This window comes from Felis catus, chromosome B3 (assembly GCF_018350175.1).
Source record: "Felis catus isolate Fca126 chromosome B3, F.catus_Fca126_mat1.0, whole genome shotgun sequence".
NCBI classification, from domain to species: Eukaryota; Metazoa; Chordata; class Mammalia; order Carnivora; family Felidae; genus Felis; species Felis catus.
Genome location: NC_058373.1, coordinates 42,215,049 through 42,242,171, shown reverse-complemented (window position 1 = coordinate 42,242,171; position 27,123 = coordinate 42,215,049). Strand labels below are relative to the sequence as shown.

The 27,123-nt window shown below is 43.9% G+C and overlaps 1 protein-coding gene and 1 long non-coding RNA gene across 14 annotated transcripts in view; one reads left to right on the top strand and one right to left on the bottom strand.

Moving 5' to 3' along the window:
• TLN2 (talin 2) overlaps window positions 1-27,123 on the top strand; it is a 442,548-nt gene that overhangs the window by 269,416 nt on the left and 146,009 nt on the right. For all 13 annotated transcript variants that reach the window (XM_019832311.3, XM_019832310.3, XM_011282911.3 and 10 more), the window contains 10 exons: window positions 6,757-6,912; window positions 11,078-11,179; window positions 12,104-12,180; window positions 14,959-15,139; window positions 16,261-16,374; window positions 18,676-18,784; window positions 19,496-19,704; window positions 20,259-20,357; window positions 24,285-24,452; window positions 25,672-25,966. In XM_019832311.3, coding sequence (XP_019687870.3) covers window positions 6,757-6,912; window positions 11,078-11,179; window positions 12,104-12,180; window positions 14,959-15,139; window positions 16,261-16,374; window positions 18,676-18,784; window positions 19,496-19,704; window positions 20,259-20,357; window positions 24,285-24,452; window positions 25,672-25,966 — 1,510 coding nt within the window. The remainder of the gene's footprint in view (window positions 1-6,756; window positions 6,913-11,077; window positions 11,180-12,103; window positions 12,181-14,958; window positions 15,140-16,260; window positions 16,375-18,675; window positions 18,785-19,495; window positions 19,705-20,258; window positions 20,358-24,284; window positions 24,453-25,671; window positions 25,967-27,123) is intronic.
• LOC123385905 lies at window positions 3,108-7,125 on the bottom strand. Its single transcript, XR_006599168.1, has 2 exons — window positions 6,941-7,125; window positions 3,108-3,221 (listed from the first exon to the last, which is right to left on the bottom strand). It is a non-coding gene; the product is annotated as an uncharacterized LOC123385905 (long non-coding RNA).

Sequence of the window (27,123 nt, the reverse complement as noted above, 5' to 3'; positions counted from 1 at the left end):
TTAGTCATCTCATTAATAGGTTTCATTGATTTCCACTTGTTTTGCTGTGATTCTTGGCTTCCTGCCTTTTGCCCTTGGCCCTGGAGAAAACTCCACCCTGTGGTGGGGTTTCTCATGTTGCTTTACACAGAGGGGAGTATTACCCACTGAGCTGCAGCTGCTTTCAGGGACAGAAGTCCCAAGGCCAGAGTCAGAGTGATTTAAGGAGGTTGCTCTCCCCACAGCTCAAGAGAACTGGAGAAGAAGAAAGTTATACTGTCCTCTAGGATGTTTGGGGATAGAGATGCTTTTCTTGACTCAACTCCCCACTGGAGGAAGCTGCCTCATTTGGGCTGAGAAGAAACAGAGATGTTACACTGAAAAGAAAGTGATCCGCTTCATGCTGAGGAGTTCCTTAAACTGAACAGCTCTCGGTGTTACACCCGAAAATGCCAGAGCCTTTGCAAATGATGAATGCATAGGTGAATCACTGTGTTTTTCAGAAAAACAATTTAGAAGCTGAATTTTTTATATTTAGTGTGAGTTTGTAACTATCCATGAAGTTTTGAATGGGGCTGACACCTTGTCGGTAAAAATGACTCCATCCCCCAAGACAGCAACAGGAACGTAGAGTAAACAGTTACGTGCCAAGGATATCTTACTGAAACCTGTCAGCAGCCCCCTGGAAGAACTACCGTAACTTTCTTTTTACAAATGAGAAAAAGAGGCCCCGAAAGATCAAATGAGTTAGCTGGGGCCCAAGGCTAATACCTGAAGGAGGCAGGACTTGAATTGAGGTATCTCTGATTTCAAAGACCTTATTCCCTGCCTTTGCCCTCTGCTGCTTGGCTGAGGTGAGCCCGTTGGAACTTTGGTCACCTGCTCTCATCACCCTAGCTCTTACATCATCACCGTGAACAGATGGCAAGGTCTTCTTGCTATAGAAGAAAAAGCTGCTTTTCATGGATGATTCTGAACAACAGTAGATGACAGCTGAGTCCCAGTACCTAAGAGGTTAAACAGGTTCTCGGCATGTCTGATGCTTTGGCGTCGGTTTCCGTGTTCTTGAGTTTTTCTGTAGTCCTTTATGTGTAAAATTCACCTCTTGCGTTCGTATCATTTTCCATTAATACCATCACTTGATACAGTCAGTTCCAGTGATGTGCATGTAGCTCAGGAAATTTAGGAAAATACGTAGCACACAGCAGACTACACGTAATAATTAGGAAGGGCACTTGAGCAGCAGTTCCAGAAAAAATAAAATGTTCCCCAAGGATAATTTAGGGCCTGAGAAAAATATGCTTATGGTAGTAGAATAATTAGAGACTGAGCACAGATCTTGTTATTGCAAGGTCTTGCAGATTTACACAAAGAAAAACTTCTTTTACAAAAGCTTTTAAGGCAAAATAAGAAAATAACGGAAATTGCCTTTCTCCCTCTCTCTCTCTCTCCTCCTTTTCTTCTTCCTTTCTTGTCTTTGTTATTTTTTTTTAAATTAACATCCCTTTGAAGAAAGGCCAGGATCAATTTTCATATGCATGTTAGGTATTCAAATTTTGGTTTTCTTTAGTTTTAATTTTGTGACTTGATCAAAGTGAGCAACCTGCCCACGTTAATATTTTGCCCAGTGGTCCTATTTGTACACATTTAAAAATGTTTTCATAATATTTCTTTTTATAAATGTTTATTTATTTTGAGAAAGTGAGCAAGCCTGAGCAAGGTAGGAACAGAGAGAGAGAGAGAGAAAGATAGGGAATCCCAAGTAGGCTCCATACTCTGTCAGCATAGAGCTGGATGCAGGGCTTGATCTCACAAACTGTGAGATCATGACCTGAGCCAAAACCAAGAGTCAGATGCTTAACCAGCTGAGTCGCACAGGTGCCCCTAAAATTGATCCTAATAAATAGTTTGCATGACCTCAGTTTGCCCTATTTTAAAATTAGTACAGCTGAGGAGTAATTTCATATTATGAATTATGAACCTTAATCAGATCAATAGGTCAAATCAGATGGCCTCATATACAGTGAAATATCTACAGAAGAAATACAGAAAACAGTCCCATTTACAATAGCATCGGAAACAATAAATTACTTAGGAATAAATTTAGTCAAGAAAGTCAAAGATAAATACACTGAAAACTTTAAGGCACTGGTAAAAGAAATTTGAAAATGACACAGATAAATGAAAAGATGTCCCAGGTTCATGGATTAGAAGTTAATATTATTATTTTTTAAAACATTTATTTACTATTGAGAGACAGAGACAGAGCGTGAGTATGGGAGGGACAGAGAGAGGGAGACACAAAATCCAAAGCAGGCTCCAGGCTCTGAGCTGTCAGCACAGAGCCTGAAGCAGGGCTCAAACTCACAAACCAAGAGATCATGACCTGAGCCAAAGTCAGATGCTTAATCGACTAAGCCACCCAGGCGCCCCTAGACCAGTTAATATTATTAAATCAACTATTCATTTAGCATAATTTCAGCCTACAGGTTTATGTACATGTTATAACAATATACACAGTTATTTTAACTTTTAGAGTTATTTTTAAAATCAGTAAGTTGGTCAAGTAAATGTACAAACGTATGTCAATGTAATGAATTCATATGTGCGTGTGTATAGATAAGCACAATCATTTAAGACATAGGATGAAAAGAGGTCCCGCATAGAATAGCGTGTGCGTGCACGCACACGCGCACACACATTGTATGGCTAAGGGATAGTAAGTTTTTTAAAAGTATAAATAACATAACAGATTTCTTTAGAACCCCAACCTAAACATGCTATTAATTGTGAAAGAGTTGCATTGGCATAATTTAGGAAGTTAAAAATGAGTGAACAGCTTCTCAATCCTTATTTATATAGGCTATTAGAAATGTAAATAAGTCAATGAAATTACAACTTACGAAACATTTTAATATTGATAGTGAACACAATCATAACCTTAAGATTAATCATAGATGTTCTCAGAGTGGTTAGATATGTTTATAGGTGCTCCTGTCATGTTTTCGTCCATATCCGTAAACATGGTTGTCCTAATATTCAGAGCATTATATTTTGTTGTTATAAAAGAAAGTGCCTGGGTGTTGGGAGTCAGGAAGATTGGCCTGGAGTCCAGGAAAGCAGCATACCTCTATGTGGGAAACAGCAGAAACTCGTATGACTTTGAGAGCCCTCCATAAGCCCCCGCAGCCTCAATTTCTTTCATCTGAAAACTTGTGTTCATGGCTTGTAGAGTGTAGTGCCTGGAAAGTAAGGATATTTGATAAATTTTAGATTATCCCAGCCCCTTAACTCTGTCCACATCTTCCTTATCCCTGGCTCCTGAATCTTTCAACTTCCAACAGGCTTTTAGCATCCATGATGTAGAGCAAGAGTTGAAGTTTTCCAGTAAAGGGCCAAATAGTTCATCTCAGGCTTTGCAGGCCATACTATTCATCTGTGCCCGTGTGGCCTGAAAGCAGCCATAGACAATACCTAAATGAATGAACTTGGTTAGATGCCTGTAAAGCTTTACTTATGGGCTCTGAAATTTGACTTTCATATAATTTTTACATGTCATAGAGTATTGGTCCCTTTGTGATTTCTTTTTTCAACTGCTTAAAAATGGAAAATTCACTCTTAGCTCTTAGGTCATAAAAAAGCAGGCAAAAAGCGGGTGTTAGCACCGGCTGAGTTTGCTGACTCTGATGTAGAGAATGTCCATAAGCCATATAATGAGTCCACAGGGAACAGCTTTATGTGGCAGTATTCTCAGTGGCTAAGAACATATGCTTTGAAAAGAAAGATCTAGATTTGGATTCTGGTTTTGCCACTTAGTTTCACCTTAGGTAAGTTACTTTACCTTCTATCTCTACGCCTGTTGGCTTACCTGTAAAATTGTGACATTTTATGAAGTTTAAATGAGATAATATAAAAAAAAAAGGAGATTTCCATGAACGGAAGCTATAAATGTCTACAGGCCTCCTCTTTCATTGGCTCCTTTTGCATTTTATCTTGATCTGCTAATCAAAACCCCATGAGCAAGGATAAGGCATTTCCCATGAACTGCAAAGGATCTTGTTTTATTCCAAGAAATTACCGTGGAAACCTGTCTCATTTATAAATTTGTCTTGAATTTTCCCTGTGGCCACAACCAGAGCCTTGAGGTGAGATACCTGGGGACTGACCCTCTTCTCCCCTTAACTGTAAAAACATCACCGAGGGGCATTCGGAGCCTCTCAGGATCATGAATTAAGTCGAGATAGACTGCCAGTTGCTAGAGAAAAATGGCCAGTGAACAGGATCTTTAACACTGTTTTGCTTTTGAACAGCCATCCCTTTCTTCTACGCCCCTAAAAGAAATATGTGTGCTGATAGCAGAGCATATAAGCCAGCACTTTGGAACCAAGCCAAGGTAGAATTTTCGTGAGCACAGTTGGATCACAGGTTTAGGCCACATCCAAATCAGGGGCCTAGAGCCAATGCATGCCAAAAGCTTAACCCTCTTGGATCCCCTCACACATTTCTGAATCTCCCATGTAAAGCACAGGGGATGTGAGAATCAGCCAGTCGCCACACCAGTGGGAAGAGTCAGAAGAAGAGCAGGCTTGACCACAACCAGCCGCCAGGGCTGAGGCCACAGTCATGGTTGAGATGCGCCAGGAAGAGGAGGGGTGGGGCTTGTTAATGAATCCTTCTTGGTAGAATGCGGACTTTCTCCTGCCTCTAAGTTATGCAAGCCCAAGACATCTTCAAAACAAAATCAACCTAATGAGGACCACCTGGAGAGAAGTTTCTACAGAAGTGCAGCTACAGTCCCTGTGTGTGTCTGTGCATGAGAGACCAGTCTTTACTGGGGCCTGCCCGGCCTGTTTGCTTCTGGAGAGGAAAGGATGCTGGTCTGTGTAGCCGAAGGTTGGAAAGGCCAGGTGTAGGGTGGGCTGAGATTGGGAGATACAGGGAGGAAGAAGGCGCCTCTCCTAACCTGGAGGCTCTACCGCTGTGGGTCGAAGGCAGGACTTCATAGAAGAACCAACGTGGGTAGCTCTGAGCTGAGTGCTTCTTGATTTTACCTTTCTCCAGCTGCTGTGCATTTTGTGGGCAGGCCCTGAAGGAATTTTATCCTTGACAGTGGTCTCTGGTGCTGGGTTTCAGCATTTTCTGAGTTTCTTCTATCCCCTTCCCCCTAATCATGATCTTCTGACGGAATGCCCACTCTACGTTGTTTGCTTGTTCACTATGATTTCCTCTCCTGTCCAGAGTGAGCTCCTCAAGGGTCAGGGTAATCTGTCACAATTCTGTATTCCCTCACCCCAGAGCCCCTCGCGGGGAAGTGCAGATGGAAAAGGCTGAAAGCAACAGCTGCAAACCATATTTTATTTCATCTCCTCTTCCTGGTCCCAGCGGCTGGGCTCGTGCCAACCCTATGTGACTCACTGCCTAGAACTTCTTCACCTAAATCTCAATGTGGCTCCTGAAGCCAGATTAGACTAGCTGGCATCACCCACCCTGCATGGATTTCACCCCTTTGGGAACCAGCCTCTCCTTACAAAGAATCTGACTCTTCTCAGGGTTCATTTTTTAAGCACCGAGGGCTTCTTCCCCTGCCTTATTCCCTTTCTCAGACACCCACACAGATTCCCAATCTTATTCTCTCCTCCTCCTGGGAGGAAGCTGGAGCTGTGCATTGACCTTCACTGTCAGATGGCTTATGAACTACCAGTGGGGGCTGCGGCCGGGAGGGGTGGGGGGGGTGGATTTTTGTCTTTTCTCTGATTTCACCAGAAACCAGTACACTGTTGTAGACAGACCACTTTGGAAGTCAGAGACAGTTTTGAGCTACTCAAATTTGTGTTCAAATCATGGCTTTACTGCTCACTACTATTTGCCTTGGACAAGTGGCTGGTCTCTTCATTTGCAAAATGAGGAGGATGATCCCAACGTTTGAGGGTTGCCCTGAAAATTAATGGATAATATTAACTACCTAGCACATGTCTATTATTTTAAAATTGCCTATCCCTCTGTATGCATACAGAATTGGTGTGCGCTAATTTGTAAGTGTATTCCTCCGAGAATAATGATTTAGGCGTTGCTAGGTTTCAGCAAATATTTGGGAAGTTGTTTTTTTTTTTCCCTGATAACAATAGAAATAAATGTGAAATTATTTCTTAAGGGAAGTTTTAAGTGAATTGATTTTAAATGAAATTTGAAGAATAAGGAAAAAAGCACAGGAAAATTAATACAAATCATTTGAGATGATCATCGTGACCATTTTATCATGTAATGAAATTTTTATTTCTAAATTTTTTTTGAATTTTATTTTAAAAATTTGTTTTTAAAATTTTATTTTATGTAAGATCGTGCTATACAGACGGTTTTTACTTTATACTCTCTTGCAAATTTATTGCCGTGAATACAATTGTTTTCCAATCATATTTTTTTAAACAATTTTATGTTTATTTCTTAGAGTGTGCAAGTGGGGGAGAGGGGCAAAGGGGGGTGGAGAGGGAGAGAAAGAGAGAGAATCCAGGCTCCAGACTCAGTATGGAGCCCAACTTAAGACTCGATCCCACGACCCTGGGATCGTGACCTGAGCCAAAATCAAGCGTCAGACATTCGACCAACTGAGCCTCCCGGGAACCCCTCCAATCATAGGATTGTTAATGGTTGTAGAATACTTGGCTACTTGACTATATATACCCTGATTTACTTAAGAAATCCCCTGTTGTTGAAATTTTTAGTTGTTTCTAGTTTTTCACTGTGATAAACTGTAGCTATGCTTGGTATTTCCTGTTTCAGGAAAAGATGAAAGGCAAGAACAAGCTTGTGCCTCGCTTGCTGGGCATCACTAAGGACTCGGTGATGCGCGTGGATGAGAAGACCAAGGAAGTGCTACAGGAGTGGCCGCTCACCACCGTCAAGCGCTGGGCAGCCTCACCCAAGAGCTTCACGCTGGTACAGACCGGCAACAGGGAGGACTAACCTGGCCTTGGGTGGTTCTGTGGGGCAGGAGAGGGGATGCAAGCCCCTTGAGTTTCTCAGGGAGCAGTGTGGAGAGAGACAGAGGTGGAAATTCAGAGACAGCAGGGACTGGTCCAGTCTTCTAGGTTCCTGATGTTGTGTCTAAGCATGCCCTAACAGGAAACTTTCTAATGCTCAGAGGCTGATCCAAGGTTCCCTCTTTATCTAATTGTTTTGGAAGTTCCTGAGCATTGTGACATCTCACTGAGGTGTGTTTTCCCAACCTGCCTAGAAACAGCATGCTGTATAGTGGCAATGGCCTAGACTTTGGGGTAGTATTCAAAAGCAGCTGGTCATTTCCCACTTCTGTACCCTCGCCCGAGTCGCCTGTCCACTCTGAGACTTAATGTCATTAGCTTTAACATGGGGATCATAATACGTGTTTGACAGAGTTGCTAAGATCAAACAAGATGATGATGATAAAATTCTCAGTGTGAAATATGTGGAAAGTAGGGAGAATGTAGTCGTCCCAGGCCTTCAGACCTTAATAGTTGTTAGCAGAGTATAGTTGTGTTGTTACCTTAACTATTGCTACGTTGACATGTGAGAATTGATAGGGCTGTTATTTTGTAGGGCTAGTTGAGTAATAAGAGACATCAGTGTTGAAATTTGTCCATCTCCTTAGCGCTCCTGAAGTGTACTATCCTCCAGCTCTAGTGAAATATCAGCTTGAAATATCAGCTTGTATCTAGGTAAGATCTCACAATAGGCCATCAAGAAAAAAAAAGTTATAAGGAAGGCGTTTTACAGGGAGTCTTTAGTTATCTAGTTTGATCAGTGGTTCATAGACTCTTGCCACTTGGAAGGAATCTTCAGAAAATATACCTTCTTCTATCCTGTAGTCAGTAACAGCTGTCGGTACATGGCCTTTAACAAAGGGGTATTCCTACTTAGAGAACTGTATCCTTGTCTTATGTGACAGGAAGTTGTGAATAACTTGTGAAACAGAAAAATCAAGACATCTGTATAACCACGTTATTTATAAGAAACTGCTGAAAGGGTTCAAGGTAGTTGCCTGTGGGAATGGGAGGGGTGGGAATGGCTAGGGCAGGGGCCCACTGTATTTTATTATATACCTTTTAGTGCTACTGGTCCTTTAAAACTAGGTCCAATTTCCACTTTGTTGAAAACAAAAAGTTACTTTGAAGATAATAGTGATGAGTTGCAGTAACTACCTCAAGCACAAGAGAGAAAGAATATCATCAATGCCGTTTATTAAAGGTGAATTAAAGTTTGTCACATGTGATATTTCTTTCCACTCCGAGCCTTAATTTAACTTCCAAATGTTGGAGATTCTCCTGTTGTCTTCCCGTTAATGATTTTTAGTTTGATTCTGTTTTGGTTGAAGGACATACTTTGTATAATGTCAAGTCTTAGAATTTTAAGATTTGTTTTCCATCCCAGGATATGGTTCTTCTAGGAGATGTTCCCTGAGTACTTGACAGGAGTGTTCTGTAAATGTCAGTTAAACCTTGTTAGTTGATGGTGTTGTTCCAGTCTTCGGTATCCCAATAAGAATTACAGATTTTTCTATTTCTTTTTTCATCTTTATCACTTTTTACTTCCTGTGTTTTGAAGCTCTCTTGGTGCCTGCACATTTAAGATCCCTCTGTCATGTTCATGGAGAGATTGTTTTATCATTATATTCTTCTGTTCCTAGTACATTTTTTGCTCTGAAGTCTGCTTTGTCTTGATAGAGCCATTCATGCTTTTTAAAATTAATGTTTGCATGATATATCGTTTCATCCTTTTACTTTCAACCTACCTATATTGTACTTGAGATAAGTTTTTTGTAGAGTGCATAAAGTTGGATTGTGCTTTCTTTTAATCCACTTTGTCAATCTATTTTAATTGGCCTATTTAAACCATTTTTATTTCGGTCTAGGTATTGATATGTTAGGGCTTAACGCTACCATTTTATAGTACTTTTCTCTTTATGCTCCCTCTGCTTATTTTTTCTCTGTTTTCCTTCTTTTAGGTTACATAAACATTTTTTAGAGCTCCATTTTTATTTCTTAATAATGTTTCAAACCTATATCTTTGCTTAGTGTTCTTAGTGATCTAGATATTACCATATACATAAGAAAATCAAAGCCTACAGGTGTGGATACTTACACTTTAAGAAAAGTCTAGAAACTTCACTTCTATTTTGGTCTCTTTACACTCTTCACTTTTTGAATATAACTCTTCAAAGAAATACTTCTGTATCCATTGAATACCACGTGAGATGGTATTAGACCTTAGCTTCAACGATAGAATACAATTAAAGAAAACCCATGAGGTGAAGGAGAGGTTACTACATTTACTTCTATTTTTATCTATCCCACTGTTGTTTTCTTTGGAAACTTCCCAGCCTTCTTCTGTTACCAGTTTCTTTGTTTGAAGAACTTCCTTTAGCCATTTTTTAAAGATAGGTAGATTTACTCACAACAGATTCTCTTACTTTTCCTCCATCTGAGAATGTCCTTATTTCCCTTTGATTCATAAAGGATAATTTTGACAGGTATAGTATTTAATATTGACAGTTCTTTTAGCCCTTGAAAAATGTGCTGCTTCTTTTTGGCCTCCTTGCTTTCAGAGTAGAAGTGGTCATTCAAGTTGGTGTTCATTAGTAGATAATGTGTCCCTTCCTTAAGTTGTTGGTATGGATTTGTTAGGAGTTGTTCTATTTGGATTGTGATCAGCTTCTTGAGTTTGTAGCTGTATCTCTTTAATTTGGGAAATTTTTCAGCCATTATTTCTTGTAATACTTTTTTTTGTCCCACATTCTCTCACTGTGGGATTCTGATGATATGAGTGTTACATCTTTTGTTATTGCCCTCCCAGATCCCTGAAGGTCTGGTTTGTAAGTTGTTTGTTTGTTTGTTTGTTTGTTGGCTTTTGTTTAGTCTCTATTCTTTCTACTGTTCACACTGACTAAATTTTATTAATCTTTTTGTCAAGTTTACTGACTATATGCTCTGTCATCTCCACAGTGTTTACCTTATCACGTGAGTTTTTCTGTTTTGGTTATTACATTTTTTCACTTTCATAATTTTTATATGGTTCTTCTCACTTGTTTCTTTCTTGAAACCTCCTTTTTGTATCAGGAGAATTTGTAATTGATCGTCAAAACATTTTTTATGATGGTTGCTTTAAAATCTTTATCAGATAATTTTAATATCTGATTCAGCCCAGTATTGGCATCCATTGATGATCTTTTCTTTCTCACATCATAGTTGCTTTGGTTCTTGATATGAGTAGTGATTTTTTTTTAATTATAGCTGGACATGTTGGTTATTAAGTTAGACTCTTCATCTTCATTTTTGTTGTATCTGACAATCACCTTGTTTAGATTTAGTGTGCAGTGTTGTGGCCTCCTTTTGTGGGCTTTGCTTACAATGACAGCTTATTTTCTGAGCCCCGGCAGTGCTATTCTGGATTGCTTTGTTGTGACGCTACTGGGGTTCCTGCTCAAACCCTGATGGTGCTGTTTGGGAAAGTACTTCCTTGGAGCACCCGCTGTTGCTGTGTGGCCTTTGTTGGGGTAGGCAGAAGCCACAGGCCTGTCTCTGTGTCTCCCAGTGGGTGGAGGGCGGGAAGACAGAAGGCCTCACTGTGACCGCTGCTGCAAAAGGGCCAGACCACCTGCTTGTCTGGGTCGTGGAGCAGGGACTGGGATGCTGGCCTTCTCCTGCTCAGCAGCTGCCGAACACCAGCCCAGGTTTTGAAGCTGGGTTGAGACTCTCAGATAGATCTCTTTTGGGCTTTTCCTCTCCTGGTCCTTTGGCGGGAAAGAACAGATTTTTGAAATCCTGCCTGTTAGAGGTTCTGGGTTTCAGGCACCCATCCTTGAGGCTAATAGATTATAAAAGAAAACCCAAGAACTCCCCAGACAGTGGTTTCTCAAGTACTGTGGTTTCTAGCCAGTCTACCTTTCCAGCTTTCAGAGCCCTTTTACTACTTGTCGAACAAATTTCAGGGTGTTCATTTGTGTTTAGAAGCAAAGAGAAAGGAAAAGCGAGTCTGTGTCATCTTGCTCCCAGACTGGACCCGTTTACCTTTAATAAAACTGCAGAAATATAACACAGTTCTATTTCTTCTAATGCTGTCTTTTCAGGATTTTGGGGAGTATCAAGAAAGCTACTATTCAGTACAAACCACTGAGGGAGAGCAAATATCCCAGCTGATTGCAGGCTACATCGACATCATCCTCAAAAAGGTATTTCATACTGATGCACGTTGGAAAAGCTGCTGTTTTAGAACACTGAATGATGTTGCTCCCTGGGTGGGGAGAGTGGAACCTAATTTGAATTACTTGATTCACGAATTTAATATTAGTGTTCAGATCACTTGAGTGTGCAGTCCTTCGTCTCAAGATCCTATGAGAACTTGCATTTTAGCTGCAGTTCATATTTATGTTATTACTGCCAGGTAGAGAACAGTAGTGCCTCACTTAGCTGTTGAATGAGACTAGCTAACCCCTCAGCAGCTTCCTCTCTAGGTAGTTAGGTTATGCCTTCTAGCCTCTTTAGAAACCCAGGTTGAGGGGCGCCTGGGTGGCTCAGTCGGTTGAGTGACCGACTTCGGCTCAGGTCATGATCTCACAGTTTGTGAGTTCGAGCCCCACGTCGGGCTCTGTGCTGACAGCTCGGAGCCTGGAGCCTGCTTCCGATTCTGGGTCTCCCTCTCTCTCTGCCCCTCCCCCTCTCATGCTCTGTCTCTCTCTGTCTCAGAAATAAATAAACATTAAAAAAAAAAAAAAAAAGAAACCCAGGTTGAGGGTCTGAAAATGTTCTTGGTATTTTTCCTGAAAAATTTTTTTTACCAATTTTAACGGGGTTATATGCCATAGCGGCATGCTATGATTGACCACGACTTCAAGATACAGCCCACTGAGATAACCAAGTTCTACCAGAACATCAGTATATCTACTAGAACATCTCTATATTACGTTAAATAATGTATTTCGTATCGCTTTTGTTTTTGTTCACCTATCCCTTCGTCCAATAAAGGAATTTTGGGTAAACCTCAATATTGTTGCTTGTGTGTAGCTCCTTCTAAAAGGTATCTTCAGAGGTCCTGGTGTCAAAACCTGCTGACTTTGTGGGTTCTTGTTCTTGTTTTTGGTCTCGTTCTACCTCAGAAACAAAGCAAAGATAGATTTGGATTAGAGGGGGATGAGGAGTCGACTATGCTGGAAGAGTCTGTTTCCCCGAAGAAGTAAGTATTATTAAGAATGCTGGAGAACCCCCTTCTCCCTAAATGGGCAGGTTTCTTCATGCCACCTCGGGGCTCAGTCACCCTGAAGTCCGAAACATGGCGGAGATGACAGTGGATGATATAGAGGAGTCTTCTGGAAGTGTGGTCCCCAGACCATCGTTTTCAGTGTTGAGTATGTCTTGTGGGAGGAGGCGGCTATGGATTTCAGGGAGACACTGAGCAAGATGTGGTCTTTAACTCCCATCTTTGGACACAGTGAGTATTCGTGAATCCTGTTCTGCAATAGCTCAGTGAAATCTGATAACCTGGGTCATTTTCATCAAAGGCTGGAGAGTGGGCCTCTGTTTAGTTCTGTGCCCGTGGGGCAGGGGTCTAGCCGATGGAGGAGTTACTGTTTATAGAACTCTTACTACGTGCCACGTGTGTCATGAGGCAGCACAAATGGTTAAAAACATGGACTCTGGAGCCAGATTTAAGTGGGTTCAAATCTCAGGTCTCTTTTTTTCATGTGTGGCCTTGGGGACATTACACATTTCTTCTGCCCCTTCATCTCAACTGTAAAATGAGAATAAGGATAGTACCACCTTGTAAGTCTTATTTGGATGATTCAGTTGTTAATAAAGCATGTAAAATGATGCCTGGCACATCATAAATATTTCCTGCTCTTATCATCATTTTCAATTCAGAATAGTCTCAATTGAACTTCATTTTATAGGTGAAGAACCTGAGATGTATTAAAATTAAATAACATCTAATTAGCGATACTTTGGGGAAGTCTGAGCCCTTGCTCCTGTTACGTTACGTAGAGCATTAAGTCATCTTGTCTACACTCTGTGTATCTAGCATGCTGTCTCCTTTGATCCCAATAACAACCCCCCGATGTAAGAGGTAGACCAGATATCATTGCCAGTTCATGACTGAAGAAACCAAAGCTCGCAGAAGTTACTTGAGATGCATACATGTGGCAGAGTCAGGAGTCAGTTCGGATCTTGTGATGTTTCTTCTAGGACACTTCCAGAAAGTTCTAGCATATTCAAGCATATCGAACTTGCTAAGTCATAATAGTTGCATCTCTAACATTTCCACACTCCGTCACTTTATCCCAATTTGCTTCATAATTACCTTGAAGGTGATTTTCCTTGTGTCCCCTATTTTAGTACACAGTTTGGAACCAAACGTGATGTGATGCATTTCACATACTTGCTGCCCTCTTGAAGAACATCTTAAGTCCTTGGAATTACTAATGACTGTAGATGGAAATCAGTAAGCTAGTGCTTTTTGCCAGGGTGAGTTGTTCCCTCAGAGGGCTGTGTTGCACTTGGACTTCTAAGAGCAGCTGAGTAACTGTATGAGCCTAGAGCACTGGGGCCTCTTCTGCCTGGGATTCCTGTAGCCCCTTCCCACTGCCTAGGGCATCACGGTGAGATTTGGTCACAGCAAAGAGGAGGAATCGTCCAGAGTGGTCCCCATCAGAAGAACTGCCACTTTTCCCTGCATCAGACATCAGCTGAGATCACAGACTGCAGATGACTTCCTACTGGAACCCCTATATCTACCCCCCTTGGTGCCAACCCTTCCACTGTCCCTCCATGGATGCCTGCTGTCTAATATCCTAGCATGGCTCATGAATTTTGCCCTGAGCAATAAGGAATGATCTGTGATGGTAGGAAAACCCTAGAACAGAGGCCTGACTTCTTAGTGCAGCTGCTCACCCAATCTGCCCCCTACACCCCCCCCCCCATACACACACACACACTCCCTCAGACTCTCCTTTGCGGGTGTGCCCTCTGGGGAGCTGTGGCAGATCCACCACCTTCATATGCTCAAAGTCCTTTACTTCTCATTCTAAGTAAATAGCAACAAGTAAAAAGTTAATTTTTTTTTAACTAGATATCCTAGGAATCTTCCCAGACTTTAGGTGAAGTCCTCTGGAGGAGGTGCCAAAGTCTGTCATATCATCAAGGCTCCAAAGGTGTTTAAACACCTTCTGTGGTCAGTGGCCTTGGACCTGGGGAAGGAGAGATAAGCTGTGGGAGATTTTCTTTTAGTTCCTTTCCACACTTCCCCCTTCAACCAAGAAGACTAAATGACCTGTGTCTCCAGTGCTTAGAATAGAACCTGGCCCATGGTAGATATTTGTTGAATGAATGCTCTTTCAGGTAGGATTTACCAACTAATAGATCACTGTATCCTAAACTTTTTCTTAGACCTGGAACATCGTTGTTAGAGGAATATCTGTGTGTTGGTTTGGGCAGCCGGGGAAGGGAGCGGGGAGGGGCATGGAATTCTTTAAGAAGGACTAGTTGCATTATATCATGAATCCATTGGGAATGGTTATTTATAGTAATAATTATAAAAAGATGCAGGGTTCGGGGAGCCTGGGTGGCTCAGTGGGTTAAGCGTCTGTCTCTTGGTTTCAGCTCAGGTGATGATGTCACGGTTTGTGACTTCGAGCTCCATATCAGGCTCCATGCTGATGGTGTAGAGCCTGCCTGGGAATATCATTCTCTCTCTCTCTCTCTCTCTCTCTCTCTCTCTCTCTCTCTCTCCCTTTCCCTCCTGCCCACTCTCAAAATAAATAAACTTAAAAAAAAAAAAAAAGATTCCGGGTTCTTCAGGGTATTTGAGTATCACTTCATTCACAGTCCTGTCTGTGCATGTCTCTTTTGAATTGACCTCCACAGCGTAACGCGTAACTGCTGTGGCACTTACGCTATCTTATCATTACACTCCCTGCGAGCGGCCACCTCCCAGTGACCAGACCCTTGTCCCCTGCAGGTCTACCATCTTGCAGCAGCAGTTCAATCGGACTGGAAAGGTGGAACACAGCTCCGTGGCACTGCCCGCCGTGATGCGCTCAGGCTCCAGTGGGCCCGAGACCTTCAACGTCGGCAGCATGCCCTCCCCGCAACAGCAGGTCATGGTTGGACAGATGCACCGAGGCCACATGCCCCCGCTGGTGAGACTTCCCCCACGCTTGCCCTGCGCGTCAGTGCGCCACCTCTGATGTGCGGTGGGGGGACACCAGCCCTGGCGATAGCTTGTGTGTGTCATCGTGTTCTCACTAACTCCCATCTGAGCCATGGCTCTTCAGCTGTGCCGTCCTGACGCCTGACTCCCCGGTGCTCCTGTTAAACCAGATGCTTCGGGGCACCTGGGGGGGCTCAGTCGGTGAAGCGTCCAACTCTTGATTTCAGCTCAGGTCATGATGTCATGGTTCGTGAGATGGACTGGCATGGGGCTGTACACTGATGGCCTGGAGCCTGCTTGGGATTCTCTCTCTCTCCGTGTCTCTCTCTCTCTCTCTCTCTCTCTCTCTCTCTCTCTCTCTCTCTCTCTCTCTCAAATAAATAGAAAGGAGGGAAGGAGGTGGGTTAGTAACTCCCCGATCACAGGTGTCCTCTGGGGCTGGAGAACAGCCATGACCTCTCCACATGACTGGTGATTCAGAGCTATAGAACCCTGGTTCCCTGCCTTCACAGCATCAAGCTGCTAACTAGCCCAGGTACCCCTTAGAAGGTCTTAGAAATAGACCAGGTCTGTAGTGATCCATACTTTGCCCTGAGTGAATTGTTGCTTCTTCTCCTGCTGCTGGTCTGGTCTGCCTTCTCAAGGAATCATGTGCTTCTGGGGAAGAACTTTTTAAGAGCTGAAAAGCCTATAAGCTCAGAAGAAATTTGACTCTGAAGAAGCACATTGACTATGGGTTTTGGGTGGAATCTGTCCTTATTTACTAAGAATAGTTCTGTGTGTAACGTGTGTTTCCTATATTTGAGATCTTTTGTCCTCAGTACTCAGAGTAGGGTAGCTTCCCTGCAAGAATTATTTCTGGGCTTTTTGTCACCTAATTAAGCTCCACACGCTCCTGATCATAACCTCTCTATTGCAAACACCCATATCAAGCATTCTGTTGATACAATCAGCCCTTTGCTTGAAATGGGACGCGGTTGGGGTTGTTGAGACCCACCGTGAGCCCCTCTCTCTTGAGCCCAGAGTTCAGTTTGGCCTTGTTTTGTATAAAGGGTAGTGTCAATTCCAGCAGCCAAGGTATGACTGCCCTGTGGTCATCTGCCTTTGCAGACCTCGGCCCAGCAGGCTCTCATGGGGACCATCAACACAAGCATGCACGCTGTCCAGCAGGCCCAGGATGACCTCAGCGAGCTGGATTCACTGCCACCCCTAGGCCAGGATATGGTAAGTATTATTCATGGTTGTCAGTTCCGTGTCTCTGCCCTGGCAAAAAAGCTGGGTGTTGCATTCTGTCTGCATTCACCTCCAATAAGGGGAAGTGGAAACCTAGGGTTTGTTTTTTTTGCTTTTTTGTTTTCACTATATTGAGGCTTTGTAGTGGGGTGGTACCCACAGGAAGAGAATCGTGGGGCCAAGAACTTGAACTCTGGAATCAAGTGATCTGGGCTCAAATCCCAGCTCCACTGCTAGTGTCTATGTGAATCCAGGCAACTAAGTCTCTCTAAGCCTCCGTTTTGTCATACATGCACGGGGTCCTTGTGAAGACGTGGTAATCCCGTCGTGTGTGGCATTCTTAGCACACTACCTAACACACCGAGGTCAACAAGTATTAGCTGTTAGGTCAGTGCTTCTCAGACGTTAGCCTGCATCAGTCACCTGGAAAGGCTTGTTAAAACACATTGCTGAGCTCCATGTCTTTCTTTTCTCGCTCAGTAGGTCTGGGGAAGGGCCTGAGGCTTTGCATTTGCAACAAGTCCTCAGGTGCTCTGCTGTCATCTGAGGACTGTGCTTCCAGAACCACTGCCTTAGTGTTCAGCTTTTCAGTAGGGCGGGGTAAATAGCTGCCTTTCTGTAGGTGCTGCTGCACGAAATTCTCTGGCCTGTCCCTACTCAAATGGTGGCCCATGGACCAGTGGCATTGGCAGTACGTAAGATCTCTTGAGACGTGTGGAATCTGGGGCCTTATCCCAACCCTCTGAATCAGGAAACTCATGTTAGTGGAGGTCCCAGCTGTTTGATGTGCACATGAAAGTTGCTCAAGGACTAGCACTGCCATTCTCTGCCCTGCTTTGCATATTCCAGTTATCTGTAGGAGTTTAAAGTTGGTTCAAACTTCAGCTTTGAGGCTAAAGGCTGAGGCCCAAATCAATCCATGTCATTGAGGGCGGGGCCTGCTTTTTCCGTCTCCCCATGACTCTAATGGGCAGTCATGACTGAAAACCATCGAGTTAGGACTGACAGGGCCATCATAGCCCAGAGCCAAGTGCAGTATTTAGCCTCACGTTGTCCAGCAAGCATAACTGCCCTCTAAGTCCTTCCTGCGCACTGTGTTTTCTCACTTGCATACTTGTATACCTGCAGGTGCAATTGTACTCAGTGTTTTGTCTCCCAAGTACCTGAAATCATTAAACATTTTGCAAGGGGAAACTCCAGAGTAAAAATACATAAGGCAGACACCCTGCCATATCCAGCACTATTGTGAGATAGTTTTAAAATATTTGGACTTGGGGCACCTGGGTGGTTCTCTCTCTTAAGCCTCTGACGTTGGTGCGGGTCATGATCTCACGGTTCGTGCTTTGGATCCTGTCTCCCTCGCTCTCTGCCCCTCCCATGCTGACACTCTCTCAAAACAACACGATTTTTTTTTTGAATATAAAATATTTGGACTTAACATTGTTGCTTTACCAATTTTTTAAGAACCAGTATACAAAAAAATATTAGCGCTAGACATATCCTAAATCTCGATGAATATTTTGGGGATGTTTTGGGAAGCAAGGCAGCATCTGATGTTACCACAGGGTCATCCTTATGAATGTAAACGACCATTTATTGGCTAACCCCAGAAATGCCAGGAAATAGGGAATTTGCTATTTATAGCTTCCAGTGAACATAAAGTCGAAGATCTGGAAAGGTTTTTAAAGACCACTGAATTCCTACAGTAGAAGAAACAGGAGGCACAGGACATAGTTGCTGTTTTCCCAAGGTCATGTCTCTTGTTAGTGTTAGAACTGGGTCTAGAAGAGAGGTCTTAACCCACCCACCCCCAGGTCCTTCCAGGACAGGTGTTGCATCTACACCCCATTCATGTTGTTAATAAAAGACAAATAGTCTGCTGACAGAGAACACCCATGAGCTGAAATACCCTAATTCTCACCCTGCTCGCTAAAAGTGTAGGTGGAAATTATCAACAATTGTTCGTGCTGATGTGCAATATTATCACGAGACATTAATTATTCTTATTTTTTACTGAATTTACCTAAATAAAACCATGTCGAATTTTTCTAAGATCCTAAAAGCTACAGAGAACGCAGTGGAAGAAACCTGGAGAAGTCCCATGCCATCCAGCATCAGTGAATGAGCAAGAGGCCTGTGAAGGGCATGGCTGACTTCAGGGCCTCTTTGGTGCCGGCCCAGTAACCAGAGTATAGACAGAATCTTGGTATTGTTTTATAGCGTGACCTCTCTGGTGTCCTGGGCAATCCCATGCCTGTAGTGAGTGTGTCATGTGCTTGTCTGCTTTTGCAGGCGTCCCGGGTATGGGTTCAGAATAAAGTCGATGAATCCAAACACGAAATCCACTCCCAGGTCGATGCGATCACAGCTGGAACAGCTTCAGTAGTTAACCTCACTGCCGGTAAGTCTCTGAGGGCTTCGTGATGTGTTGTGGTTTGCTTCTTAAAAAAAGGACTCTTCTTTGATTGAAACAACAGATTCTCATATAATGAGAGGCTGGTCTATTTTTAGGCACACTGAGTGCTTCAGGCAGTTTTTCCGCACTGACCCAGGAGAAAGGTGGGGAACATCTCATTCCTTTCCATAGATATCATGCATCCTTCGAAAAGCACTTATGTAGCTCTCCTCCTTGTTCATCAGCATGATGGACGTGCCTCACAGTGTATGGAGACTAGTGTCTCCCTTCTGGGGCTTACAGTCTAAAACTGGCTTTGGATGAATAGACCCATCACGCGTGCCTCCTTCTGTCTTGTGGCACAGCGTGACTCCCACCTTGCGCTGTCAGGTGAGAGCCCAGAAATGTCTGGGCCTCATGATGCAGCATTTCAATGCTTCAGGAACAGAACTGACCGGCCTAAGCTGCTGACACGGACCTAACGGAAAGGGCCAGGGGACGCCAAGACCTGGGGACTATGCCTGTGCTCGTGCTCAGTATTTCAGCTTAGGAGGCCTTGGGGCAAAAGATTTGGGAGGGGCAGCACCTCGGAGACAGGAAGCCATGTGTCTCCCTGTTGGCATCCAGCTTTGTGTCCGACTCCTGCACAGTGAGGGCTGATGCCATCGCCCATCTGGGCTCTCCTCACCCTTCACCACCCTCCCTTCTCTGTCCCAGGTGACCCTGCAGACACCGACTACACAGCAGTGGGATGTGCAATCACCACCATTTCTTCCAACCTGACGGAGATGTCCAAGGGCGTGAAGCTTTTGGCAGCCCTGATGGACGACGAAGTGGGCAGTGGCGAGGACTTGCTCAGAGCCGCGAGGACCCTCGCAGGGGCAGTGTCGGACTTGCTGAAAGCTGTGCAGCCTACTTCTGGAGAGGTGAGCTCCTGGGGCACACGGTCACCCAGGTCCTGGGTGGCAGGTGCCACCTTGAGTGCTACAGGGCTGTTGCTCCCTGAGCTGTTCCTTCCATCTTGATGGGGCATGTTACCACACTGTGGGGCTTAGAGTTGGTGAACTGGGTACGGAATCTGTGGTTAAATTTGGGGATTGGTTGAGCTCTTAGTAGGAAATTTCCCTTTCCCCTCACCCTGGGGTACTTGATCAGATACAACTTCAGAAGCTAACACATATGGTCAATACACATTCAAAGGGGATAAAAATTTGTGTCCTAATTTCCATAAAGTGCCTATCACCTCCCTACCCGCTGAACAAAACTGATTGATTGAACATTTCAAGTCTATCTACCTATTGCCGATTTATAAGACATCAGGCCCTTCCTTGCACAGATTGTACCAGGGTATTTAGATCTCCCATCTGGCGGACTTTCTGAGACTCTCTTGTAGGTGAGCCAATCCTGAGGGGTTAGCTGTCTGATGGCACTTTGGAGGAACCGCATTTTCGTTCCAACCAGTGTGCGCTCTTTGTTGTAGCCTCGACAGACAGTTTTGACTGCTGCTGGAAGCATCGGACAAGCCAGTGGGGATCTTCTGAGACAGATCGGAGAGAATGAGACTGATGAGCGATTCCAAGTAAGATATCTGCAACCCCTAATTTTGGAAAGGAGTCTAAGCGATGGTCTAGACCCAAATGGGGAGAATGTGTGAAAAACCAGATCTTCAGTGGGCTGTCAAGAATAAGATTGAGGGGCGCCTGGGTGGCGCACTCGGTTAAGCGTCCGACTTCAGCCAGGTCACGATCTCGCGGTCCGCGAGTTCGAGCCCCGCGTCGGGCTCTGGGCTGATGGCTCAGAGCCTGGAGCCTGTTTCCGATTCTGTGTCTCCCTCTCTCTCTGCCCCTCCCCCGTTCATGCTCTGTCTCTCTCTGTCGCAAAAATAAATAAACGTTGAAAAAAAAAATTTTAAAAGAATAAGATTGAGATGGCTTACGTTGGGGATGAGGTCACTGTTAATTTTTTTAAAGACATTTTTAACTAAAAAACTCCTTTCACTTACGTATCCCGCGTCATCACTGTAAAGCACTTACTTAGCTATTCTTGCTAGTCTGGATGCCGGGCGTTCATTAAACACAAAAGTGGAGGGAATAATGTCCTGAACTCCCTTGTGTCTACCATCCAACCTCTGTAATCATCGACTCATGGCCAGGCTTGTTTCATCTTCTGGGAGCGGTTTTTAAGTAAATGAGCCCAGAGTCCCCATGGGAGAGCGAGTGTGGACTCCCATACACTGCACTCACAGGTAGCTTTGGTGCCCCCGCTCTTTGTATCCAGAGGTGGATCTGTTGTCTGTGTCATAGCCCAAACCAGCATGACGGGAAAGCCTTTTTTTTTTTTTTTTTTTTTTTTGTCACTCTTGTTCAATACCAAGGATATGTGCTGTTTGTCCTCTGGTGCACAGCTGTAGCCACTGTTGGCAGCTGGCTTGATGTGCTGCCAGCTCAGACTGGAGCTCAGCTTGTCTGCCTCTGTTTCCAGCCACCACAGATGAGGGGAGCTTCGGGCTACAATGAGCTGGGCTTCTCACATACTCGTGGGCACATGCCCTCCATGCCTTTCTCCTTCTCTGACGTCCTCATTTTGAGTAGGACGTAACTCCATTCTGTTGAAACCTAATGGTTCGAGCCCAGGTTCTCTGGAAGAGGCCCTATTCCAAATCCCATGTCAGGTTTACTGTCAGGGAATTACACAGCATTCAGAAGAAAAAGATCATTCAGCTTTACAGCAGCGTTCAAGTTTCTTAATTCACGAGTGCCGAATCAGCTTGACATTTCATCCGGAACTACCAAGCTGCATCTACACAAGATGCATCAGTTACGCTAAGACAGGGTTGTACATGTTGGGATACGTGGAACATGTACCTGCATCTGTAGATGTAGCTGTCTCCTACTTTGCACATAGTTGCGATGCTGGGACCATAAGACTCATTCATATTCCATCTCCAAAGCAATAAGACAGTCAGTGCTTAAACACTGAAGTCATGCTGGAGGGTGAGACCCACAATGGGTGGTAACCGTATTCTTGGAAGCCATTTCCAGGCTGGGATGGCCAGTAACGACTTAATTTGAAAGAGAATTTACTCCAGACCACATAAATATATCCCACTAAATTCAAGCAAACACCCTATCCTGCCTTGGCCTTGGCTAAACCCCCCCAACTTCCCTTGTCTTGGGAATTGATTGTTTTATTAGCACAGGTAATTCTTGGTAGGCAGGGACCTACTTAGGAATTGGGTAAGTATGAGATTCAGCTGTTGGTGTACTAGGCTTAATTATCTTGAGGTGGTCAACTTTCTTTCCTCAAAAACATTACTGCTTTCCCCAGAGTGTTTGGCAAGGTGGAGAAGCAAGTCACAGTTCTTCCTGAGATCTTTCACGCATCCTTGTATTGTCGAAGCCTTTCTCTCTTTTCTTTCTCTCTTTGGCAGACTGTTACACTGTCATGTATAAATGCCAACTCTGATCCCTGTCGTTTGTTTCTATTTAGAGGTGCTAGGAAAGCAGGTTCACGTTCACAGTAAGGTCCTGCAGACTTTCTTACCAGTGAAAGGCCTTACTTTACTGCTTTCCATTTCTGTAAGGTCTCTAGGCAAACATCAGTGTAGTAAGGTGATCCTGTAACCTCTTGGAGTTATGAGTAGCCCCTGGCTTTCTGACATTGGATTTCTTATGCACTATTTTTCTGATTCTTGAGATCTTATCTCAGAGCTTTTCTTGGGTTCTCAATGTACTGCATGTTCCCAGAGTTAACAAAGATTTATTTTACACGGGCTACATAATAGGGGTCTTGTTGAAAGGTTTGACAAAGGCCTTGTCAGCAACTGTAGCTGTAGTATCACGTTCTTTTTCTAACTGTATTTTTTTTGGACAAAATTAATAGGAAGAACAGGATTTCTTTAAATGAGTCTAACAAAGCCCTTTAGAACAATCGTGAGCCTACATGACCAAATCTTGGTCCCTGTGTGAAAAGACGAATTCATATCAAGCGAAAGAATACTGTGACCTACTTTGGAAAGATTTTTTTTTTTTTAATCTTGTGAATAATTTGTGACATTCAAGTTGAGTGTGCACTGAGCATTGAAATAGGTGTTCAAGAACTGTAACTTGGGCCATGTTGGGAGCAATTTCCAAAAGTTATGTGGCCAACAAGTGCCAGTCAGATCCCAAAAGCATCTTCACTTTTCAGGCCTTGCTTTTTCCTTGGACATTCGACAAACCTTTTAAAAAAAGAAAGATAAAGACTGAACTAAACTGTTCCTTTAAGACTGTTCGTTTTTGTCCATTTAAAAATCTGCGTATGTGGTCATTTTATGGGTTTCTGATTTGCCTGGATAGCATGTAGTTTTTGCTCTGTGTAAAACTGTACAGGGTGAACACCCCTTTCAGTATATCTTCCTGTAAAATGTCTTCTTGTAAAGACTCTTTGGGTGCCCTTTGCATTCAGAATCAAAAGTGCTTTTCATTATCTGATGAATTAATAAAGACTACTGACCACATTTCCTCTGGGAGAAAGCCTGGACATGTTCGTTCAAAATAAAAATGGCTCATATATTTGGGCTATGTTTGGGAAGGCATTTCCAAACCAAATAAACTACCTTCACTATTCAAAGAAAGGAAGCAAATTAAATGTAACAGTGATTATTCTTCAGGCCACACAGATGGGTGACAAATCTGGTGGGCTGAATCAAAGGATTCTCCACCCTGCAGACAGAGTGCCTTTTTGTTGAGTTGAAGCATGAACTGATACAGAAAGGCTCAAAGCTGCTTGCATCTTCAGTGAGGTCGTAGCTTATAGCTAGTTTATTTATGTAGGCTCCCTTTCCACTTTTCATAATAATTTAATCCCTGTCCAGAAGACTACGGAACCCTGAGAATAACTTACGTTCAGAGCACTCCTTGGCTCTTGAGCTGTAGGTAATGTCTGTGCATGTCCAACATTGCCCTCTGGAGGCAGAGATGTGGCTGAATTTTTGATAGTACCTTGGATCTTTGTGCAAAATGGAAATCCAAATGATAAATTTTTGCATGACAGCAGGGCATGATGACTTGGAGGCCATGAATTCTATCCTTCCTACAGTATGTTGTATTTATGGCATCTGGATAGATTTCCAGCTTTTCCTGGTCTACTGCATCAATCACATATTCAAGAGACTTAAGACTTTCGGTGTTGAAGTACTTGAATGTGAATCAGTGGTTAAAATACAAACTCTCCCCTCAAATCAACCTATTCTAGATTTAAATCTTTGTTCCTTAATGCATAGGAGACTATGTAGCTAGGATGCAAGTCTCTTTCTTGAATTACATCTAAGGTAAGTTGACATTTCAGAAAAAGAAATGGAAAGAATATTCTCATGAAGTACTGGGAAAAAAAAGTTCAAATGGAATGTCAATAAAATCTTTCATCAGACACCGCATTTTATTTCTAGGCTGTGAAGGGTGATAAAAAAAAATAGTAAATGCCTGGTTTTTTTTTTTTTTGTTTTTTTAATTCTCTTTCTAAATAGGACGTTTTAATGAGTTTGGCCAAAGCTGTAGCCAATGCTGCCGCCATGTTGGTATTAAAGGCGAAGAATGTCGCCCAAGTAGCTGAAGACACGGTCCTACAGAACAGGGTGATTGCCGCTGCCACCCAATGCGCCCTTTCTACCTCTCAGCTGGTGGCGTGCGCCAAGGTAAGCCAACTGGCACCCCTGGCCCTTTCTTCAAAGTGTCACGTGCTCTTGTTTGCCCCCAGTCACTGGGGGAAAACAGGCAGAATTTGTTTAAACTGTCTGAGGCTTAGAGCTTGCTTAGGTGTTGTCTCCAAGGTGACACGACCGGATTTTGGCAATAACTGCCCAATTGTGCTTTCATCCCGAGTTCTTTCCCCAAGTCCTCAGGCACTGGGACATCTCGGTGTCTCATTGCCATTTCTACTTGAAAACTGCCATGTGTCCCCCTTGAAATTCTCAGTGTGTCCTGTTTACACCTGCACACCAAGGGTTCTTGCTTTGTACAAGAAGGCAGTACAGTGTCACCAATGGGTTTGTAAATAACGTGCACATCTGGGGGAGCCCTTTTGCACTGCACAGCGCAAGAGTGACGGTAATCAGGATTGAGTTCATTGTTGTCACTCACGATGTGCACACTCCGGGTGTTAAACTTCACCTTGTTCAGCATATCATCCCCAGTTTACGGAAGGGAAACTGAGGCCTCTAAGGCTTCGTAAGTAGCTTGCGGCCACAGAAATCATTAAGTGGCAGAACTGGGGTTATCTCAGGCCTGTCTGGTTTCACGTATCCTTTCGGCACCGTTGCGTGTCGATGCGTCAGAAGACGGGATGTGTCCATTTCTCAACTTGATGACCTATCGTATTCTGTAGATCCGTGACTGGCTTAGCCCGCCATTTCCTATCCTCTGGTGGGATTTGCAGTATCAGGCAGATGTGTTGATGGTATCGCTCCTACCTCCCTTGTACACTGTTAAAGTACCCACAGAAAAACGGACAGAACCCCCTGTTCTTTAAAGTACCGCGAGGTACAGAGTTCCAAGTACCTCTGGAAAAGAAATACAATCCTGTTAGTCTTGTTATCCTAAGTCAGAGGACTCAACCTAGAGGTTCCTAAAAGGAGAAGCTCTGCCATAAACACCAGAAATTTCTCTCTGTGGAAGTAGTTCGTACCATAGTTACATATCACCAGTGAAGATAACAATTGTCGGGCATCAAAAACCACCAAGATAGGGTGAAATTGTGAGGTAGAAGAAATCTCAGTGATGGTACACTTTAAACCCTGGTGCTCTGAGTAAGGACCCAAGGCCCCGAGCAGGAAGGGCCTCGGTGGAAATGCTAGTGCGGGGTGGGGACTGAGAGCTGACCCTCGGTGCCCAGGACCTGCTCCTATCTCCCTCTAGGTGGTGAGCCCCACCATCAGCTCCCCCGTGTGCCAGGAGCAGCTGATCGAAGCAGGGAAGCTCGTGGACCGCTCGGTGGAGAACTGTGTCCGTGCCTGCCAGGCGGCCACCGACGACACCGAGCTCCTGAAGCAGGTCAGCGCGGCGGCCAGCGTGGTCAGCCAGGCCCTGCACGATCTCCTGCAGCACGTGCGACAGTTTGCCAGCCGAGGCGAGCCCATCGGCCGCTACGACCAGGCCACCGACACCATCATGTGTGTCACCGAGAGCATCTTCAGCTCCATGGGAGATGCTGGTGAGGGGCGATGCTTGGGTGGACGGGTCAGCTTGGGGTTCCCCGATGGTCGTCATTGTAACAAGAAAGGTGACGGTCACCTGGCAAGGGCAAGGTGTCATGAGCTTCTGTCGGAGACTTCGTCCCTGAGCCTGGGAGAAAGATGGAAGTCTCCCGGTTTGCCCATCCATAGCAGCCCTTAGAGAGTTAATTAGACTTTTTAGCAAATTCTTAGCAAATTCCTTTTGTTCAAAAACCTCCATGTTGGATTTGGCCTGGTGAAGTCAAGGTAGCCACAGGAGGAGATAAGCCTGAAGCTTGGAAGGAAAAATGTATTCTGCTCACAAGTCCCAAAGAGAAAGCTACCACATGCCTGCAGGGTCACAGGGGTTTGGTCACAAGGGTTTGGTCAGGTTGCAGAAGACAGGAGTGAGGGGAGGAGCTTAAGCTCTATTCTTTTTTGGGATTTTCATTGGGAAGGCAGGGCAGGGGAAACCGCTTGGGGCTGCTTAGTTTGAAAATCTTCAGCAGGCTCTGTGCTTTACAGGCGATCCTCAGTTGCCTGGCATCGGGCCATAGGATGATTGAGGCCAAGGATATTGCCTCCAGGAGGGTACTGGCCAGATAGAGGGGATGTGGTTCTAAGCTAAGGTCAGTTTGCATATCAAAGGCGTGCTCCTGGCTGGACTTTGGCTATCTCTAAGAATTTGCTAGCCTTCAGAAGGGCAGTGTCTGTAGCCAGCAAGGTTTCTTTAAGATGTCAAATGTCAGGATGTACAAAAAATTTAAAAATATGTAGCTTTCAGTCTATTAGTTGAAAGGTAAGTCTCCTGAGATCCAGCCCATCCCTATCCCATCTAAATCTCCAGATTTGGCAACTCACTGGTTTCTGTTTTACGTTTCCAGAAATTTTCAATCTTCCTACAGTCACATGTTTGTGTGTGTTTGCACACATGTGCGATAGCGCTTTGTTTTCATATAAATGAAATTGCATTATTTATACTCTTAAACCTTTTTCTTTTAATGTGTCTTACAGATCTTTTTCATGTTGACCTATACACTCATCTTTTTAATGGCAGCATATTATTCTACTGAATGGAATTCTAGGATAATTGACTTAACTCATGATCTTGAAGCACATCTAGGTGGTTTCCAATTTTTTTGGTTTGCTTCTTAGT